Source organism: Puma concolor, chromosome C1 (genome assembly GCF_028749965.1).
Source record: "Puma concolor isolate L17-30 chromosome C1, mPumCon1.1.hap2, whole genome shotgun sequence".
NCBI lineage: Eukaryota > Metazoa > Chordata > Mammalia > Carnivora > Felidae > Puma > Puma concolor.
Window position 1 is genome coordinate 7,336,718 of NC_141674.1, and position 20,877 is coordinate 7,357,594.

Here is a 20,877-nt window from a genome sequence, read left to right on the forward strand (position 1 = left end):
GTTTATATACACAATGGAGTACTACATGGCAATGAGAAAGAACGAAATATGGCCCTTTGTAGCAACGTGGATGGAACTGGAGAGTGTGATGCTAAGTGAAATAAGCCATACAGAGAAAGACAGATACCATATGTTTTCACTCTTATGTGGATCCTGAGAAACTTAACAGAAACCCATGGGGGAGGGGAAAGAAAAAAAAAAAAAAAAAAAGAGGTTAGAGTGGGAGAGAGCCAAAGCCTAAGAGACTGTTGAGAACTGAGAACATGGGGCGCCTGGGTGGCGCAGTCGGTTAAGCGTCCGACTTCAGCCAGGTCACGATCTCGCGGTCCGTGAGTTTGAGCCCCACGTCAGGCTCTGGGCTGATGGCTCAGAGCCTGGAGCCTGTTTCCGATTCTGTGTCTCCCTCTCTCTCTGCCCCTCCCCCGTTCATGCTCTGTCTCTCTCTGTCCCAAAAATAAAAAAACGTTGAAAAAAAAATTTAAAAAAAAAAAAAAAAAAACTGAGAACAGGGGCGCCTGGGTGGCGCAGTCGGTTAGGCGTCCGACTTCAGCCAGGTCACGATCTCGCGGTCCGGGAGTTCGAGCCCCGCGTCAGGCTCTGGGCTGATGGCTCAGAGCCTGGAGCCTGTTTCTGATTCTGTGTCTCCCTCTCTCTCTGCCCCTCCCCCATTCATGCTCTGTCTCTCTCTGTCCCAAAAAAATAAATAAACGTTGAAAAAAAAAAATTTAAAAAAACTGAGAACAAACTGAGGGTTGATGGGGGGTGGGAGGGAGGGGAGGGTGGGTGATGGGTATTGAGGAGGGCACCTTTTGGGATGAGCACTGGGTGTTGTATGGAAACCAATTTGACAATAAATTTCATATATTGAAAAATAAAAAAAATAAAAATAAAAGTGTATTTTCTAAAAAAAAAAAGAAAAAAAGAATAATATAAAACAAACTATCCTTTAACTACTACCCAGTTAACATAGAAATTATCCATGCCTTCTGGGGCTCTCTGCTTACACTACCCTCTCAAACAGGTAACAACAGCATTGAGGTTTACGTTGTTCTGAAGTGTCTTCTGTAAATATCTTTCATTTAGGAATTAAATATTTTAAAAAATATTGTGGATAATTTCATCTTGCTTAACATAACTGTAATGCAAATAGCCCTTTAAAATTATATTTTGATTTACTTATTAAAAACCCTTATTAAAAAGGGTTTTGTCTGCATACAAGCAGTTACTTAAAAGGCAGCATGGTTTCAAATCTGTAAGTTAGGAAACTATTAGTTTCAGGAGTTTCAAAGATCCGGAAGAAGGGAATCTTGAGGAAAAGGATTTCAAGTGAAATCAAGGAAGTTACTCACTGGTGTACTGTTTCTTTTTCTTTACTAGGAAAAAGAGAACAAAGAGGTAGGATTGAAAACCAGCCCTTAAGTGTTCTTGGCAGAATCAGTACCACCAATGAGTAGCTAAAAGACTGAAGTATGGCTTAAAAGTTTTTATGACGGGGGTGCCTGGGTGGCTCAGTCAGTTAAGCGTCAGGCTTTGGCTCAGGTCGTGATCTCACGGTTTGTGGGTTCGAGCCCCGTTTTTGGCTCTGTGCTGACAGTTCGGAGCCTGGAACCTGCTTCGGATTTTGTGTTCCTCTCTCTCTCTCTCTCTCTCTCTCTCTCTCTCTCTCTGCCCCTCCGCCACTTGCTTTTGGCCTCTCTCTCTCTCAAATAAACATTAAAAAAAAAATTTTTTTTTAATGAAGTTTTATGACAGCACATTTCCTATAGGTTACAAAGTGTTTATTTTAACCATGTTTTTGAGTGGTGAAGACTGCTTCAGAGGTCATATCCTGTGTCTCGTCATTGTCTTTATTGCTGAGCCCCTGAAACCTGAATCTGGTTCACATGACACTGATTTCCGTTTTCTTGGTAGAGTTTGTGTGTAGTCTTTCATCTTTTAGGAACTGTAATCCTCATAATTCCTAGTTTTAAATGGGTAAGGAGAGTTTTGAGCAATGTCTGTGATGTAATTTGGGGGGGGTGATTATGTGCATACGCATACACGCACACGTGAAGTATGCGTACGCATAAAAATGCCTGTGTCTACCTTGACAGTTGATACATGTAGGGAATAGCCTTTAGATGACGGGTGCCTTGGCTAAGAGTGTGGGCTCTGGATTTAAAGTCCACATCCTGGATTGCCACTAGCTAGCTCTATATATAGCCTTGGGTAAGTTATTTAACCTCTTTGTGATAGTGTCTCTATCTATACGGTGGCAGTAATGAAACCTCTATGTGCTTTAGTGGCTGGGAGGATGAAATAGGTTAGTACACAGAAAGGTCTTAGAGCTTAGAGTAAGTGCTCCATGAGTGTTGGCTATTATTTAAATCTTGTCCCTGGTGCCTTTTGGTTAGAAGCACACTTCTTTGCTTAGGTTGCCATTTGTGTGTGGGGAGATGTTCTTTCTAGAACTATGTCTGCTTGTCACATGATTATGTGCAGTGTGAGCCTTATTAATACTCCGTCAGCATTTGAGGTTTGAACATAAGTTGTGTGGCCATACCCAGTGGAATCCAGCGCGAGAGAGAACTAAGCACCGTAGCAACTGTTGCTATTTATGTCCTGAGCAGCAGCTGCCCTGGACAGATTTATTTTTAATCCTGATCTCACTGATAGCCTGGGATGTGGCCATGCCTTCCAGAGAAGCAGATTGGTTGAGATGTCTGGTCTTTGAGGAGATTTCGTGACCACATGTTATAAAGATTCTATTCCATGTGAAATATGAGACGCTGAAGCTTTGTATGTAAGAGAAAGGAAGAGAGGCGAAACTTCAGCATTCAGTCAGTCCCCAAAGTAGAGTGTGACTGGATTAATCACTCGAGAAATATTTTCACTGTCGGCAGTAAGGCTTCGTGCTTTGCAGTCAAGAAGTAATTTTGCTTTCTGTAACATTCTACAGAAGATTTGTGGTGTGTGGTTCTACTGTATACATACGTAATACACACATGTACACGCATACTTGATTATCAACTGTGGATTTCAGCAAAAAGACTGTCTTTCATTATCAAATGCTTTTCTAAAGTAATAATAAGGTCTTTAAAAAGAGTTTATTTCAGGTAGTAGTTGGATCGATTCAGTAATTTTCTAATTTTTATTTCTGATGTATTGAAATATTTTAAGCTTTATGAAGTACCTTGAAATAGTAATGTGGCCCATTTCCAAATTTTGAATATTTCGTGAGCACCTACTATATGCCAGGCTGTGTTCTAAATCCTGGTGGCACCCGGTGAATGTTGTTGGTCTGATTCTTTTAAGTTCTGTGGACAGATCCTGCCTATTAAAGATGTGATTTTTAAAAAAAATTTTTGTATTTCCATGTTCGGATTCAGTAGTATGAATTTCCTGATTTGGGTGTTTTGAATTTACAACATAACATCATGTTGAACTAAAGAAAATGTAACTGAGTGACTTATCAAATCAAATCATTTTCATTCTCTAGGTATTATTAACCCAAAGAACCCAAAGGAAGCTCCAAAGTCCTTCAGTTTCGACTACTCCTACTGGTCGCACACCTCGGTGCGTATACTCGGGGTGCGGCGCAATAGAGCGGGGCAGGCCGGGAGCAGTTGTGAAAGCGCTCGAAGGTCCACAGGGAAAGCAAAGATGCCCAACACCCAGGAAACGGAGAGAGCGGGGCCCTTTGCAGTGCCCTTACTTGGTAAAGGACCCCCAGTCTTGCAGGCTCCTGGGGATTGTTCCTCAACTAGAGCTTGCTTCTGCAACTCTTCATTACATGTTTTTCCTGGTTTTTTTGGTTTTCCTCTTCTGTTTTGTGTTGGAGTAGGAAAGGTTTCAAACTCCTGACAAAGCCTGCTGGCCAAGGGAAGGGGTCTGTGAAGGGGGGTCGACGCTTGTCACTGGGAGCTGGGTTTATTGAGAAATAGCCACACCACCTGGAGTGAGTGCAGAGGAGTATTTCTATATATGGACTTGACCTTTGATCTTTCAGTCCCATTTTCCATTTAAGAAAACGTTCTTGCAGCTTCTATGAATGGAAGAGTAATACTTTTAAGATTATGGAAAGTGAAATGTAATCAAGTGAGGTAATTTCATGTAGGTATTTTTACGTGTGGCTGTGACCTGGATGACTGTGGTTGTGTGTGTGTTTAATAGAAAAATAAACTGTGTGTTGGAGGAACTAAGAAATTTTATAATACATTTTAGGTGACTGTTGAGATTCCAGACACTTTTGATTTATTATAGAAGTAATCAAATAAACATAGGAAAGTATACAAATAAAATGCCATTGATTTCTCCTTTTAATCTTTCCAGCCTGAAGATCCCTGTTTTGCATCTCAAAACCGCGTGTACAATGACATTGGAAAGGAAATGCTCTTACATGCCTTTGAGGGCTATAATGTCTGTATTTTTGCCTACGGGCAGACTGGTGCTGGGAAATCTTATACAATGATGGGTAAACAAGAAGAAAGCCAGGCTGGCATCATTCCACAGGTAAAGAAGCAAAAAATGACAAAAGACCTCTGTTTATTATTACTCTTAGTCTTCAGTTGCTATAATAGTTATTTTTACTTAGCAGACCCTTATTCAGGGACTGTTGTATGTGAGGCACAAAAATAAATCACTGGTCCCCTTCTCTCAAAGTAACTAGCAGTCTGGTGAAAGAAGACTGATGTGTATACATGTCCGTCTTTAAAGGCGGGGAAGTTGACGTTCTGTAAAGATTTTGCTCTACCCCCACGTCTGGTTATTGTATCTCCTGACCCGTGATACCAGCTTCTTAAAAAAAAGTGGTAGTATGTGCCATGCTCTGTTCTGAGTCCTGGGGACACCAGTGTTGTTGCTGGTCTGATTCCCCCGCCCCCAAGTCCCATATATAGATCACCTCGTAAGCATGAGATTATTTTCGTTTTTTGATTGCCTTCTCAGAGATATTTTCCTTTTATCTTACTAATTCAATGCTAACACTTTAAGCTTGAACGGTCTGGGAATTCTTAAGAGCAGTGTCTTTGGCCTTGTATTGTTCTGAATGGAGAAGAGTTGTAACCCAGGTATTTAGAAGGAACTTCTTTTGGTAATAAGAAAAATATGGTTGGTTTGCATTTATTGGTGATGTTTGGAATTAATTTTAAAGTGTTTTTTAAAATACAGGCCTAGTGTGACTCATCTCTGTATTCTGAGAACAAAATATCATAAGAGAGCAGTAGCTACTTTTTCTAATGGATTATTGGAGCATAATTTTAAATTCAGCTGTATAATTGAAATGCTTCACTATCAGTAAACGTCAAGAATTTTTCAGAAAAGAACATACTAGCATATTTTTTTCTGTGAAAAATACATGTCAATATGAAGACATACTTGGGAATTTTCCTTCTTTATATACAGGAATAGCAATTACAGTACTAATTGGAGAAGACATTAGGTAGCACTCACCATGTGCCAAGTACTGGTCCAAGTGTTTCACAGACATTAGCTTATCTAATCCTCCTCACTTGACCCTAAGAGGTAGATGTTGTTGTTTCTTTTTTCATTTTTCTCTTCTCTTCTCTTTCCTCCTTTCCTTTCCTTTCCTTTCCTTTCCTTTCCTTTCCTTTCCTTTCCTTTCCTTTCCTTTCCTTTCCTCTTCTCCTCTTCTTTCATTTAATTTCATTTTCCTAATTGCATTTTTCTTTCTTTCTTTTTTTTTTTTTGAGAGAGAGGGGGATGCAAGTGAGCGAGAGACAGAGAGAGAGAGAGAGAGAGAAAATCTAACGAAGGGTGGGTGGGGGGGGGAAGAGAAAGAGAGGGGAGGGGACGAGCTCATGTTCACCCAATGTGGGGCTCAAGCACACCTGAAGTAGGGCTTGTGCTCACCCGAAGCGGGGCTGGAACACAACGATGCTGGGCTCGAACTCACAAACTGTGAGATCACGACCTGAGCGGAAGTCAGATGCTTAACCAACTGAACCACCCAGGCGCCCTTATTTTATTTTATTTTATTTTATTTTATTTTATTTTATTTTATTTTATTTTATTTTATTTTATTTTATTTTCCTCATTTTATTTTTTTGTGATTTAACTTTATTTTTTATTTTTTAAAATTTACATCCAAATTAGTTAGTATATAGTGAAGCAATGATTTCAGTAGATTCCTTAATGCCCCTGACCCATTTAGCCCATCTCCCCTCCCACAACCCCTCCGGCAACCCTCCGTTTGTTCTCCATATTTATGAGTCTCTTTTGTTTTGTCCCCCTCCCTGTTTCTATATTATTTTTGTTTCCCTTCTCTTATGTTCATCTGTTTTGTCTCTTAAAGTCCTCATGTGAGTGAAGTCATATGATTTTTGTCTTCCTCTGAGTTTTTTTCCTCATTTTAAAGATGAGGAAACTGAGGCATAGGGAGGTCACATCACTTGCCCAGGGAAGTGGCAGAGCCAGAATTCAAAGGCGGGCTTTGCTTTTTCTACAATGTGATACTTCTTTAGCAATAAAATATCTTTTTGTAGATTATAGCAAGTTACAGTAGACAGTCCTGTTTATCCCATCATCACACTTAGTTTCTCCTTCCCTCTCCTTTAACCTTAATTTGTTTGCTATTGAAATTTTTGTATAATTACATATATATCCCTTTTTTGGCAGAATTTTGGAATATTTTATTTTAATGCAAAAGCATTAATTTTTTAAAACAGGATTATCGTTTAGAAACTGCCATTTTTAATACATTTTATTATTTTTTATTTTTTTTAATATTCATTTTGACAGAGAAAGTGTGCTCTCACTCGTGTGTGTTCACACTTACGGGGGAGGGGCAGAGAGGGAAAGAGAATCCCAAGCAGGCTCCACACTTAGCACAGAGCTGGATGTGGGGCTCAGTCTTACAACCATGAGATTGTGACCCTAGCTGAAATCAAGAGTCAGGTGCTTAACTGAGCCACCCAGACACCCCTGTAATAAATGTAATTCTTTAAAAAAAATTTTAATGTTTAGTTTTGAGAGAGAGAGAGAACATGTGTGTGGGGCGGGGAGGGGCAGGAAGACAGGGAGACAGAGGATCCAAAGCAGTCTCCCGGCTGACAGTGCAGAGCCCAATTTGGGGCCCGAACTCACACACCATGAGATTTTTTTTTTTTCCCATGAGATTATGATCTGAGCCGTAGTCAGATGCTTAACCAACTGAGCCACACAGGTGCTCCCCACAGTAAATTTTAAGTTGTATTTCGACTTCTAGAGAATCACAAACATATAGTTCATTTTCCAAATATATATTGATTGCCTTGACATTAAATGTATAGCAGATGGGCGCCTGGGTGGCTCAGTTGGTTGAGTCTCTGACTCTCGATTTCATCTTGGGTCATGATCTCAGGGTCCTGAGATTGAGCCCCGCATGGGGCTCCTTGCTGAGTGTGGAGCCTCTTTAAGATTCTTTCTCTCTCTCCCTCTCTCTCTCTCTCTCTCTCTCTCTCTCCCTCTCCCTCTCTCCCTCTCTCCCTCCCTCCCTCCCTGTCTACCCCACCCTTACTACCCCATGTGTGTGCCCTCTCTCTCTCAAAAATAGTAATCATTTAAAGAAATGTATAGCAAATGAAAATTCAATAAAATTTTATTAAGTACTCCTATTAAAGTGTCACATATTTTGAGTAAATTCAAAGGATGGGGAGAGTGAAATTTTATGATTTTCCTGATCTAGAAAAATTAATGTTTTCTATTAGAAATGTCACCATGTAGTGGAGTATCTTCTCATAAAGGGTTTGGAATCTTAAGACAGAGGTAAAGGGGAAATGTTTATACAGTTAAAATTATTCTTTTTTTTTTTAAAGATTTTATTTTTAAGTACTCTGCATTGAGTGTGGGGCTCGAACTTAACAACCCTGAGATTAGGAGTCACACACTCCACCAACTGAGCCAGCCAGGCACCCCTATACAGTCAAAATTATTCTTAAATACCTTCATTGACTCCGTCTAAATAGCATGCATTCTCTTCTTATACATATATATGTATGAATTTATAACGTATATGGTAACTGACAATGTGTAATGTATACAGCATGATAAATAAAATGCGTGCAAAGTGTAGTTTAATAGCAGTGACTGCTATGTAATAATGCTAATAGCAGAGTCACAGGTACTCGAGGATAGTGTGAAGAATTGAATTCACATGAACTAAATGTGCCAGGGACCTAACGCTGGAGAGCTCCTCCTCTTCCCTAAATGTGGCTTTCTTTCTAAGGAAACATTTTTGAGATGCTGTCATTGAGGGAGAACAGAGATGAGATTGGAGGAGACCATACTCCGAACTCTCCTTTTATTCCATTCAAAGCATTCACCTTTGATATTGTTGCTATTCATACTTTAAGAGAAAAGGGATCTCGCTAATTCGTTTAGCACTCATGAGTAACTTTGTACCTCTCTCATCTATGCTGTTCCCGCCTCTCCTGCTTCTGTAGTTGTGTGAAGAACTGTTCGAGAAAATCAACGACAACTGTAATGAAGAAATGTCTTACTCTGTAGAGGTGAGTACAACTGTGGGTTAAAGCAAGAGGCCTCTGGACTCCATTCCCTCCAGTGTTACTTTGCAAAGGCTCCACATTATGACTGAGCTAGATCACTTAACGATTCCCCCAGTTATGTACTCGTAGGCTATTTCTAAGTTTGGGTCATAACGAATAGTGTCGCAATTAAATCCTTGTTCGTACATCGTAAGCTTGTTCATAAGCTTTATTTTTAGCTATTTCCTTTATGTAGCCGCTTGTCAGACAATACGTTTGAATTGCCAAGTGGCTTTTTAGAAGGAAATGCTGTACCAATTTCCAGTCCTATCAGGAGGGTGTAAGCACCCATTGTGTCCTTGCCAACATTTAGTGTTTTCGTTTTTTACTCTGCCAATTTGAAAAGGGCACAATTTCTTGCTTACTTAAAGTAGAATTCTTTTGATTATTAGTGTAGTTGAACATCTGGTAAATTATGCACATGCCTGTTTACGTTTTGGATTGCAGTGTTTATCTTGATATTCATTTGTGTGAATTCTTCCCCCTTTAATATTATCAATAATGATTTCTGATAGGCATTGGTTTTTAAAATATTTATAATCAGATCTCTTCGCCCCTCCCTTCTTCATAATTGCTTATAAGCTTAGAAAGTTACTCTCCATCCAGTGAATACTCCAGCTCTTTGAAGAACAGGTCTATAGAATTGCATTCTATGCATTAATTTATTTGATGAACATTTCCGCTCATTTATATGCGCTTTATGAAGCTCTTGTTACCCCCATTTTTGGTAGTCAGTTTCATAGAAACAAATGATTAAAGTCTTCCATTAACATGAGCCTGTTCTGAGACATGAAGCCGTTTTTAAGCAAACTACTTTTTTTCATCTGTGTGTTGTGATTTTCTATAGGACTTACACAATTCCTAGTTGACCCACTTAGCTGGCTTGGGTTTCTTCTTTACAGCGTTGCATTAATTTATAAGTTTTAAAGAATTCTGCTTTGTGAATATCCTATGCCAAAAGGGGAATGTGCTGCTCTGAAAAAATTTTTTGTAAAAATGAATTCTCTAAATAGCTTGTCTCATCCTATAACTGTTATTTTTTTGAATACTAAATGTATGACAAATGAAAATTCAGTAGATTTTTATTCTTACTAAAATAATCACATAGTTTACATTATTCAAAGGATAGAGGGTGTGACAGAATGTGACAGACTTTTTTGAGCTTAGAGATAGATAATAAAAGAAGATGCCATTTCCTTTCGTATTGGAGGTCACAGGCTTACTTGGGGTGTGGTGTAGATCCCTAGTTGATGCTCTGGTTCCTTATGTTTGTGGGACCTCTGCCTCTTCTCCTTTCTCTCTTGTATTTGCTCTGCTCTGGCCACACTGGCTTTTTTTTTTTTTTTTTTTTCTGTTTCTGGAATACGCAGGAACTTTCCTACCTCAGGGCTTTTTACTTTTTTTTTTCTTTTTTTTAGCCTGAAATTTTCTTCTCTTGGATATCTTTTTGTCTAAGCGTTGTAACTCCTTCGGGTCTTTTTTCAAATCTTATCCTCTCAACAAAGCTTACTTTGACCACCTTGTTTAGCACTGCAGCTTGCCCTCCACCCCTGCACTCCTGATCTCTCTTGCCCTGGTTGTTTCTTCCCCCCATAATACTCATCATATTCTAACCTACTTATAATCCTGTCTCTCTATTTATCTGCCTTTTGTTTATTTTCATTTAGAGTCATAAGCTCACCGGGACAGGAATTCTTGTCTGTTTCATTTACTGATATTTGCCAAGTGCCTTAGAAAGTGCCTGGAAGATAATGCTGCTCAGTGAATTGAATTTGCCAAGTGGGGTCTGTAATGGTTAGCTCAAAGAGAAAAGAAATAGTGATGACTTTAGGTGGATTTGCATATTAGAGAGTAAGTAACGGAGCATGACAGCTTTCACTTCGGTTACTTGGGTCCTCTTAGTCCCATACCTGTTTGGAAAGAGACAAGTTTTCTAAGAAGATATAATAGCTACCTGGGATTCTGGAGTGTATGGACAAGTTTAAGTACACGAGAATGATTACCATTTCACTTTCTAAGATGAGCTACTTTTAAGAAGGAGTATTTGTCGTCCTGTTGTTTTACTGTCAGAGTGGATCAGTTACTTCGAGGGTTCTCAATATTTAAAAAATTGATTTTAGATTATCATATAAATATACAGTCAGCTCTGAGATGGAATGAAAGAGAAAAGCAATAGAAATGGAGATAAGCTTCTATTTCAGATACTCTGAAAATGTGCCTATAGAATATTTAAAGTTGAAAAATGTTGAAGTTTTATGGTATGCTTGAGTAGCTTAGTGCTGCACAAGCTTCTCATTCCTCACGAAGATTGTAATGAGGCTTACTGTGGTGAATTTACCCCAGTCCAGAGCCTACATTATTTGTTTACAAGTCTGATCTTATATAGAGATCAGGAGCAGAAGCATCCTTTAAAGCCAGACTCTTGAATGAAGCTCATTTAGCTTATGTTACAAAACCACCATTTTTGTTGGTTACTTTCCCATGAGGAAAAACTCTTACTTAGACCAGAACACCCACATTAGCAAGACTGGCGTATTATCTTCTTGTGGACACGCTTCTGTTGGAACCCTTTAGGTTCTTTAGTGACCGTGGAATTCGAGAGGGAGGAGTTGACTAGACGACTCCTACGTTGAGTTGCCTCAGGTGGAGAAAGGCTAGTCTGCTACGTCCACCTCCAGGATGAGAACGGTCCTGCTGGTACGACAAGAGTTCCAGCAGTGTGTTAGCTGACGCTTCCTCTTCCCTCGTGAGTCTTGGGCAGGTCCTGCCATGCAGCCAGGCTCTATGCTGACCCGTCCTCACTCCTTGTGGTAGGTGGATTGATTGCTTGTCCGTAATCAGTCACCGTGTGGTCAGTCTTACAGTAGTAGAGTTGCTGGTCTCTTTTAGTCTTCCCTGCTCTGGAATATTGTTTCTTGGTTTTAACACTAATAGAGTTTTTATTTCCAAGCTTTTAGAATAACCTCACTGTAATCCTCAATTATTGACAACAGGATACATTTTTAAAAGTGTATTAGTGGGGCGCCTGGGTGGCACAGTCGGTTAAGCGTCCGACTTCAGCCAGGTCACGATCTCGCGGTCCGTGAGTTCGAGCCCCGCGTCGGGCTCTGGGCTGATGGCTCAGAGCCTGGAGCCTGTTTCCGATTCTGTGTCTCCCTCTCTCTCTGCCCCTTCCCCGTTCATGCTCTGTCTCTCTCTGTCCCAAAAATAAATAAATGTTGAAAAAAAATTAAAAAAAAAAAGTGTATTAGTAACTGGTAAGTTGTTACTAAAAATAATATTTTTTTTCTGCTTTAGACAAGTAGCAGCTACTGACTGCTGAGATAATGTTTACCTCCTTTTCTTTCCTGAGACTGTGGGAAGGCTGGTTCTAAGTTAGTGATGTCTGTGCATACCATTAGTAGAATCAAAGGGACTGGACCTACAGTATTTTTCTTTGTAAAGATTGCTGATCTCTCATCGTACGACTTTTTTTTTTAAGTAATCTCTACACCCAACATGGGACTTGAACTCATGACGCGAGATCAAGAGTCACGCACTCTACTAACTGAGTCAGCCAGGTGCCCCTAATTGTAGACCTTTTAATCAATGTTATACAACATTTAAAAAACATTTTAGGGGTGCCTGGGTGGCTCAGTCGGTTGAGCATCTGACTTCGGCTCAGGTCATGATCTCATGGCCTGTGAGTTGGAGCTCCACGTTGGGCTCTGTTCTGACAGCTCAGAGCCTTGAGCCTGCTTCGGATTCTGTGTCTCCCTCTCTCTCTGCCCTTCTGCTGCTCATGCTCTGTCTCTCCCTCTCTCAAAAATAGATAAACATTCAAAAAAAATTTTTTTTTAAATAAAAGTAAAAACATTTTAAGTCAGGGGAGGGGCAGAGAAAGAGGGAGAGAGAGAATCCCAAGCAGGCTCCATGCTGCCAGCACGGAGCCTGATGCGGGGCTAGAAACCACAAACCGTGAGATCATGACCTGAGCCAAAACCAAGAATCAGATGGTCAACTGACTGAGACACCCAGGCGCCCCTATAAAACGTTTTTTTAATGTATAGAATTTCTTTTTCCAAGTCCTCCAGTTCAAATTAATAGTTTGTTTCTAGGTGAGCTACATGGAAATTTACTGTGAAAGAGTACGAGACCTGCTGAATCCAAAAAACAAGGGTCATTTGCGTGTGCGTGAACATCCGCTTCTTGGCCCGTATGTGGAGGATCTGTCCAAGCTGGCAGTCACTTCCTACACAGACATTGCTGACCTCATGGATGCTGGGAACAAAGCCAGGTATGGTAGAAATAGACTCATGACTGAGGGGTTTGGTACATTTTCGGGTCCTTTGCTCCCAGTTAAGGGTTTGAGATCACATAGCCATGAAAGTTGCTTTAATTGTGGATCCTCTGATCCTTTGGCCGTGCTGGAGAAAGAAGTGAGGGCTTCAGCGTACTGGGCATCTTTCTTCTCACCAAAACAGTGCGGTGCTGAAGTGCATCAGAACTTTGATTAAATTTTAGTATCTTGATTTTGATGAAGTCGTGGTAAAATGTTGGATATCATGTGCCTATGGTAGTGATCGATTGTGGAATAAAGAATAAAAACTAAATGCCTTGGTGGTTCCTAAAGGGACAACTGAAGTATGAGAAATGATTCTGACGTGGTACCTTTGGAGTTGGGGGTGGGTTGATAGGCTCACAAATAAGGTGCATTGAGAACAGTTTGTGTAAGTGACAATCTCACGATCTGTGAAGAGGTTTAAAGCTGTTGCTTTTTGTGCTTACGATGTGGAGCCTGCTGTCCGTTTTAACTTTCATCTAAGAATTCTACTGTCATATGTCACCATTATGTTTATTTAGGACAGTGGCAGCTACCAACATGAATGAAACAAGTAGCCGTTCCCATGCTGTGTTTACCATTGTTTTCACCCAGAAGAAACATGATACTGAGACCAACCTTTCCACTGAGAAGGTAGGACAACTTCAGTGTCTAGGCTTGAGTTGTGTAGGACGGGAAACTTCAGGAGTCCTTGCTACCCTCTGCATCTTATGGAGGGCAGAAAGTTGCTGTTTTACTCAACGGAGAATATTTTATATCTTCTACTTGTCATTTCTGTTCCTACTCTGAACCAATTTTGAGCGTGGGTTTTGAGTGAAATCGCAAGATAGAAAGTAGGGTTAAGAAAAAACAATTCAAGACTTTGGGTCTCAAAAACTACTTTGTGCAAGAGAGTTCAGCAGTTCTGTGGGGAGAAAATCCTTCCCTTTTTTCTTGACTAGAACCTCTTTATTACTTTATTAGCTTGTTTGGTATGTGTATTTTTTTTTTTCTTTTTGAGCTCTGATAATGTGGTGTGGGATTAAATATTTAAGCAAACAGTTAAGCAGACAAGGTGTGTTTTTCCTTGGAAAATAAATAACTGCACAGCATTCCTGAGGTTTTTCAAATACCTTGCTTGTTAATGTCTCGTTTTCTACACCGTTCAATAGAGTAGGCTCTGGAATTAAACGGCTTGCCTCAGATCCTGCCTCTACTACTTTGCAGCACTGTTACCTTGGGCAAATTACTTAACCTCTTTGTACCTTAGTTTCCCGAACCTCATAGGTTTGTTAAGATGATTACATATTGGTACAGGTTAGTGCACATAGAGCCTGGCTCAGAGCCTGGTGTATTCACTCAATAAATGTGGATTTTATTGTTATTATTGTTAGTAGTAGATTTATGTTAAATTCTTCTCTGCCTACATACCTAAGTAGCATGTGGCTGGCTTTTTAAACCTGAAGTTAGATTTAAAAAGACATTTTTTTTATATATGTTTTCTAGTGTTTATTTTTGAGAGAGAGACAGAGTGCAAGCTGGGGAGGGGCAGAGAGAGAGAGAGAGAGGGAGACACAGAATCTGAAGCAGACTCCAGGCTCTGAGCTGTCAGCACAGAGCCCGACACGGGGCTCGAACTCACAAACTGCGAGATCATGACCTGAGCTGACATCGGACACTTAACCGACTGAGACACTCAGGTGCCCCTTAATGTTTATTTTTGAGAGAGAGAGAGAGTGAGCATGTGCATGCACTAGTGGGGAGAAGCAGAAAGAGAGGGAGACACAGAATCCGAAGCAGGCTCCAGGCTCTGAGCTATCAGCACAGAGCCCAATACGGGGCTCGAACCCACGAATCAAGGGATAATGACCTAAACTGAAGTCAGACACTTAATTGACTGAGCCAGCCAGGTGCCGCTGAAGTTAGATTTTATTATACTGGCAACAAAAAAAGATCCTTTGCCTTATTAACTGAGTACTTTATGCTAACTGGTATCACTAAAAACTAGAATCACTTTTTACTTGGTGACTTGTCTGTTTTTAGCTGAAAATTATTTTAGAAAACATGGTCTTCACATAGGTGGTCAAATAACTTGACACGGCTTAGCTAGTTACAGTATTAATGTGATTTAGTACATCCAGTGTGAAAGTAGTTTTTCCATGATGTCACATCCACAAAAATAACGATGTTAACATAACCAAAGCTTCTTTGATCATCCATTTTGGATACTTTTGTCTACCTTTCCTGAATGTTTTGTTTGTTTGTTTGTTTTTTACAACTTCACTGAGGTATTGTTGAAGTACAATGAACCACACCTGTTTAAAGAGTAAAATTGGATTGCTGTATATGCACCTGTAAAACCAGTGTCATAATCCAAGTAACCACTTCTTTACCCTGGAAAGTTGCCTCATGCTGCTTTATAATCCTACTGTACCACTCCTTCCACCCTGATACTCGGGCAGTTCTCATCTGCCTTTTGTCACGACAGATCAACTGACATTTTCCAGCATTTTATATAAGTGGAGTTTTATAGTATGTACTGTTCTCTGGCCTCGCTTCTTTCACTCAGCATAATTTTGAAGTTCATTTGTGTTGTTGTTACATCAGTAGTTCACTCCTTTTCATTGCTGGCTAGTATTCTGTTACAAAGATCTATCACGGTTTGTGCAATAACTCATCTGTTGGTGGGCATTGAAATTGTTTCTAGTTTTTGATTGTTTAAATGAAGATGCTGTAACCATGTGCGTGCAAGCCTTCGTGTAGATATTTGCTTTTGTTTCTCTTGGTAAATGCCTAGGAGTGGAATGGTTGAGTCTTTTGGTAGGTATATGTCTCTGCTAAACTGTCTTCCAAAGTGATTATATCATTTTACATCCCACCAGCAGTGTGTGAGAGTTCTAGTTGCCGGGGCTTCATATTTAATATGCCGTTTAATGGATTAATGGGTTTTATATATTTTTATGCCATGCCATTGTAAAATACGTGTACCCTAAAATTACTTGTTTTGAACCAAGATAATTGCTGCGAACTTTTGTGCATGCTCTGTGTCTTGGGCCATCTGTAAAAAAGCCCTAATATTTGTAGTCTTCATGCCTCATTTTTAATTTCCTGCCTCTTAGTGTTTTCTGGTTCTACCTTGCTTGTTTCTTCTGAATTGCCCCAATGTCTTGTTCTTTACCAGGTCAGTAAAATCAGCTTGGTGGATCTAGCAGGAAGTGAACGAGCTGATTCCACTGGTGCCAAAGGGACTCGATTAAAGGTATTTATTTTACCAAACAATTGTACCAGTCAATAAATGTTCTATAACATAGGTCAGCAAACTATGACCAGTAGGTCACATTTGGCCCACTGTCCGTTTTTGTAAATGAAATTTTATGGGGGCACAGCTGCGTCTCTTTGTTTATGTGTTGTCTACAACGGTAAGGTTGAAAAGTTGTGAAAGAGACCGCATGGCCCTCAAAACCTTTTGCTGATGTCTGATCTGTAATCCAATGAAAGATAAGTTACATAATGTAATAGTTAAGGAGGACTTGATGGTCAAGGTGAGAGCTGGAGTGTGTTTTGAGGAACAAACTAGATGTAAGCGACACGAATAGGACAGCGACATAGAAGATCCAAGTGTGAGAACAAACATGGGCCTCTCCAGAGAGATGCTTCATTAGCAAGAGCGGAAATTGCATGTTGGTGAGTTGGGGGAAGAAGGCTGCATCTGTAAGCTTTTGGGGCAGGATATCCCGCAGCTACGTAGGCCTGTGAGTTAGGCCTGTGGTCCCGATGTGGCATTAAGTGGAGAGGATTACAAGAGGTTTTTAGAACTTGTGGTCATAAATACACAATGCTAGCATTAAGACCTAATTGTGTCTTATGTATTATATATGATGTGGCAGTCGTAGAAATTCTGCATCATAATTCTTCATGTTTGGTATTGATTTCAGGAAGGAGCAAATATTAATAAGTCTCTTACAACTCTGGGCAAAGTCATTTCAGCCTTGGCAGAGGTGGTGAGTATTACATACCCGATTGTATGGGAAAATTTGTCTGTTCAGCAAAGGTACTTGATGATATTTTATGTGTTTATAAAGACTGACCTTTTTTGGCCCTTTTACGTAATCTTGCCTTCCTCCTTTTAGAACTTTTCAGATAAGATACTAGGCATAGTACATTTTAACTTTCTACTGAGAATAAAAGGGATTAACGAGAATGAAAGTAAATACGTCTGTAAAGGCTAGGCTGAAACTGGTTCTTTACAAAGACCTAAGGTCTGACTACTTTTTTTGAGCCTTACTTCAGTCTCTCATCGAAACTAAGGTTTTTGTTTGTTTGTTTGTTTTGTGGGTTTGTTTGTTTGTTTGTTTGTTTGTTTGTTTTTTGCATACCCTTTTCCTATACAGTCTTTTCTAAGTAGGATGTAGTACCTCTTGGAGTATTTTGAGCATTTGCCTTGGTGAATGCTATTGATTTGGGGGCCAATAATACATTTTTAAAAGTTGTGTTACTCTTTCCTATTCTTTAACAGTAGGACACTAAATCTGAAACAGTTTGTATAAGGGGCTTCATGTTTTAGGTTAAAAGCTGAGGAAGTACCAGTTAGTCACTGTGTACTCTAGTCTAGTAGTTTAGTACATCATTTGAATCTGTAAAAAGATTCCGCTGCTTTCTTGCTTGTTTCTGAAAAGTCCTACTCAATTTATGACTTTAAAGTACTTTCTGTTTGAAGGCTTATCCTGTGTTTTCATTCTTTCTTTTAAATGCTTCGTCTGTAGGATAACTGCACCAGCAAGGTATGGTGGGATTTGCTAGAAATGAACTAGCTGTAGAATCAATTGTGATGATTTTAAATCCTCAGCAGGATGTATGGAGACATAAGACGGAATGGAACCTTGAAAAAAACCTTTTTGTTACTCACTTTCTGACTCTGGAATTCAGAGTTGCTGTTTAGAGTGACCATGAATCATAAGACTTCACACCACAATTCATTTGGGGAACATGCTGTGCTTTGGACAAGGAATTCAGAATAAAGGAGCAAGAAAGGAATTGAGGAAGTGTCTACATTGTGTTATCTTATGATGCTTTTCCTAGTGATCTGTAGGACTGCCCTTTCAAGAAGTCACCTATAAACCTCTTGAAAGGGCAATAAAAATATTTTTTACAGGTACCATTCTGAAACATAGCTACCTTTGTGAAGTTATTAGGACATGTTCCTTAGATTTCTTTGTGTAATCTTATTTCCTATCATGAGAAGTCATGGATTATTTAAATTGTTAGAAACATTTTTTTCTACTCTTTGGTTATATATAAAGTGAAGGCTGTAGAATCAAGTTAAACACTATAATTGTATCTAGGAAACATACTCTTTGCATCCTTTTAATCGAAATACAATAGACTTTTCCTTATATTCCTATACAAATACTCTAAAATTTCTCAGTACTATTTTGTATAAATAATGGAGCACTTAACAGTTTGTTCTGAATCCCATGAGTAACATTGGAGATAGCAGGCAGTATCTGCCATGAAATATTTCATTCTATGTTTTAAGCATATGGGTCTGTTTATTTTCTACTTACACAAAAATTACTTCGTAACAAGTAATGCTTTTTTTTTTTTTTTCTGTTTCTTTCTGCTTGTTGGAAAAAGCTGCCTTAAATTTAAAAATCTGTTATTTGTTATGATGCATGTGTAGATATTCTTCAGATATCTAGTCCGGGTCCCAGAACCATGAAAGCTGTTAGAATTTAGTGGCTTTTCCAACTTGGCCTGTCCGTTTGCTCATTGTTAACATTCACATCAACCAGAGGAAAAGTTTACAAAGTATTTATCTGCATATTTCTCTCGCTGCTCTGTGCCACAATAAATTTGCAAATGAATTTTTTAGAATGATTTTGTCAAAACCCAGTTTAGTACTTGGCATCTATGTCATTACTAACAGATCAGAAGTAAGTTTTAGTTGGTCTGTAACAAGCATCATTTAGGGTGAATTAAAATGTACTGTTACTTCCACTGGGGAGAGAAACGGGATTATTATCACCCATACTTGATGGTTTTTCTTTTTAGAAAGGTTACTGATATAAATAAACATAAACCCTTTTAGGTAATTACTGAGGAACTTCTTTGTGAGAATAGATGAGATGAATTTGTAAGACGGCAAATAGAAAAGAAGTGGCTAGAATTCTGAGGTATTGTCAAATGGAAAAGATGGAAGTTCTCCTTATGCTTCTTTATTTAGCTGCTCCTTCTTAATTTAGTCTAATTGACCGAAATGAAAACAGAACATTTTTGGCAAAGAGATACTGCTTATTTTTATGGTATCGTTTGGAGTCCTTACAACTGACGTGCTTTAAATCTTGCAGCATTTTCAGTACGAACCAACGTCAGGCAAAGCGGAGTGGTCAGGTGTGGTGTGGGGCTAGCGAAAATAGACTGCGGTCGCAGGCCTCCAGAATTTTGTAGTGGGATGACAGTCCCACTAAACTATGAATGCCTGACGCGTTAATTCTCCCTAGAGGTCTGTGCTATAAGAGACGGAATTAAAGTGCTACTTGCCAATTCCCTCTCCTCCCCAACAGACTAGAGGTCAGCTACTTAGTACTCCTTTTCTGTATGCCCGTGCTTTTGCAAGAACTAGAGCATCCTTGGGGCACCTGGGTGGCTCAGCCCGTGAAGTGTCTGACTTCGGCTCCAGTCACGATCTTGCGGCTTGTGAGTTCTAGCCCTGCGACGGGCTCTGTGCTGACAGCTTGGAGCCTGGAACCTGCTTCAGATTCTGTGCCTCCCTCTCTGCCCCTCCCCCACTCGCACTCTGTGTGTTTGTCTGTCTGTCTGTCTCTCTCTCTCAAAAATGAATAGATAAACTTTAAAAACTAGATCATCCTTAGTTTAACCTCAGATTGTACCAGGAATAGGGGGAGGTGTTTTTCAGTGAACACTGGCTTCCCCTTAGTGGCTTCTTAAATTGTCCCTACATAGTCGTCAGCTAGGAGGATGCTGCAGTAACTATTGTCTGTCTGCCAAGCGTTCACGTTAATTTTTACTTTCAAGGATATAATTTTCTCATTTTAGCACTGGCTTTGTGTTGGTGGCTTTTGCTCTATCCTGTGATAGTGAGAAAGGTCACAGCAGTATAAGTAAATGCTTGATACGTATATATAGAACATTCATCTTGCAGTCTTTATAAGTCTTCAGAGTCAAGATCACATCACTGTCTTAGACCTTTTCACTTTGAGTCCTAACTCTGTCAGTTGGATTTTTGGGGGGCATAATTTCCTTCCAAAGAAATCAAATGTCCATTACTTTATAAAAGTTATTAGAGATGGAACAGTCCACTTGTTGAATTGGTGTTTGGCCAAATAAATTCATTAACTAAATGACTTGCTCCTACACATCCAACCTGGAATGCCTAGGATTCATATTTGCCCTTCTGCAAAAGTAAAAAATAATTGCTTGAGGATTAGATATCAGGTGATGTTGAGGAGTTACTATTAATTTTGTTAATGTGTGATAATGGTTTTTATAGTTACCTTTTTGATTTTGATTAAAAAAATTTTTTTTAATGTTTTATTTTTGAGACAGAGAGAGACAGAGCATGAGCAAGGGAGGGACAGAGAGAGAGGGAGACACCCAGTCTGAAGCAGGCTTCAGGCTCTGAGCTGTCAGCACAGAGCCTGACGCGGGGCTCGAACTCACAAACCGTGAGATCACGACCTGAGCCAAAGTCGGACGTTTAACAGACTGAGCCACCCAGGCACCTCACCTTCTTTATTTTTAAAACATTTTTTTAATCTTTTTTTTTATTTTTGAGAGAGAGACAGTGTGTGAGTAGGGGAGGAGCAGAGAGAGAGGGAGATACAGAATCCGAAGCAGGCTCCAGGCTCTGAGCTGTCAGCACAGAGACTGACGTGGGGCTTGAACTCACAAAGCGTGAGATCATGACTTGAGCCAGCTGGATGCTCAACTGACTGAGCCACCCAGGCGCCCCTCTAGTTACCTTTTTTTAAAAAAAAGTACTTCTCTGTTGGAGATTCATACCTGAAATATTTATAGCTGAAATGTTGGATTTGC

The 20,877-nt window shown here is 39.7% G+C and overlaps 1 protein-coding gene across 29 annotated transcripts in view; it reads left to right on the plus strand.

Annotated features, from left to right (window-relative positions):
- Window positions 1-20,877, plus strand: part of KIF1B (kinesin family member 1B) — a 146,413-nt gene that overhangs the window by 36,979 nt on the left and 88,557 nt on the right. For 25 of the 29 annotated variants that reach the window (XM_086715627.1, XM_086715631.1, XM_086715632.1 and 22 more), the window contains exons 3-10: window positions 3,479-3,555; window positions 4,312-4,491; window positions 8,421-8,486; window positions 12,620-12,798; window positions 13,365-13,476; window positions 16,004-16,081; window positions 16,758-16,823; window positions 17,586-17,603. In XM_086715627.1, the coding sequence (XP_086571753.1) occupies window positions 3,479-3,555; window positions 4,312-4,491; window positions 8,421-8,486; window positions 12,620-12,798; window positions 13,365-13,476; window positions 16,004-16,081; window positions 16,758-16,823; window positions 17,586-17,603 (776 nt within the window). The remainder of the gene's footprint in view (window positions 1-3,478; window positions 3,556-4,311; window positions 4,492-8,420; window positions 8,487-12,619; window positions 12,799-13,364; window positions 13,477-16,003; window positions 16,082-16,757; window positions 16,824-17,585; window positions 17,604-20,877) is intronic. The other 4 variants (XM_086715654.1, XM_086715630.1, XM_086715651.1 and 1 more) reach the window with 1 other exon arrangement.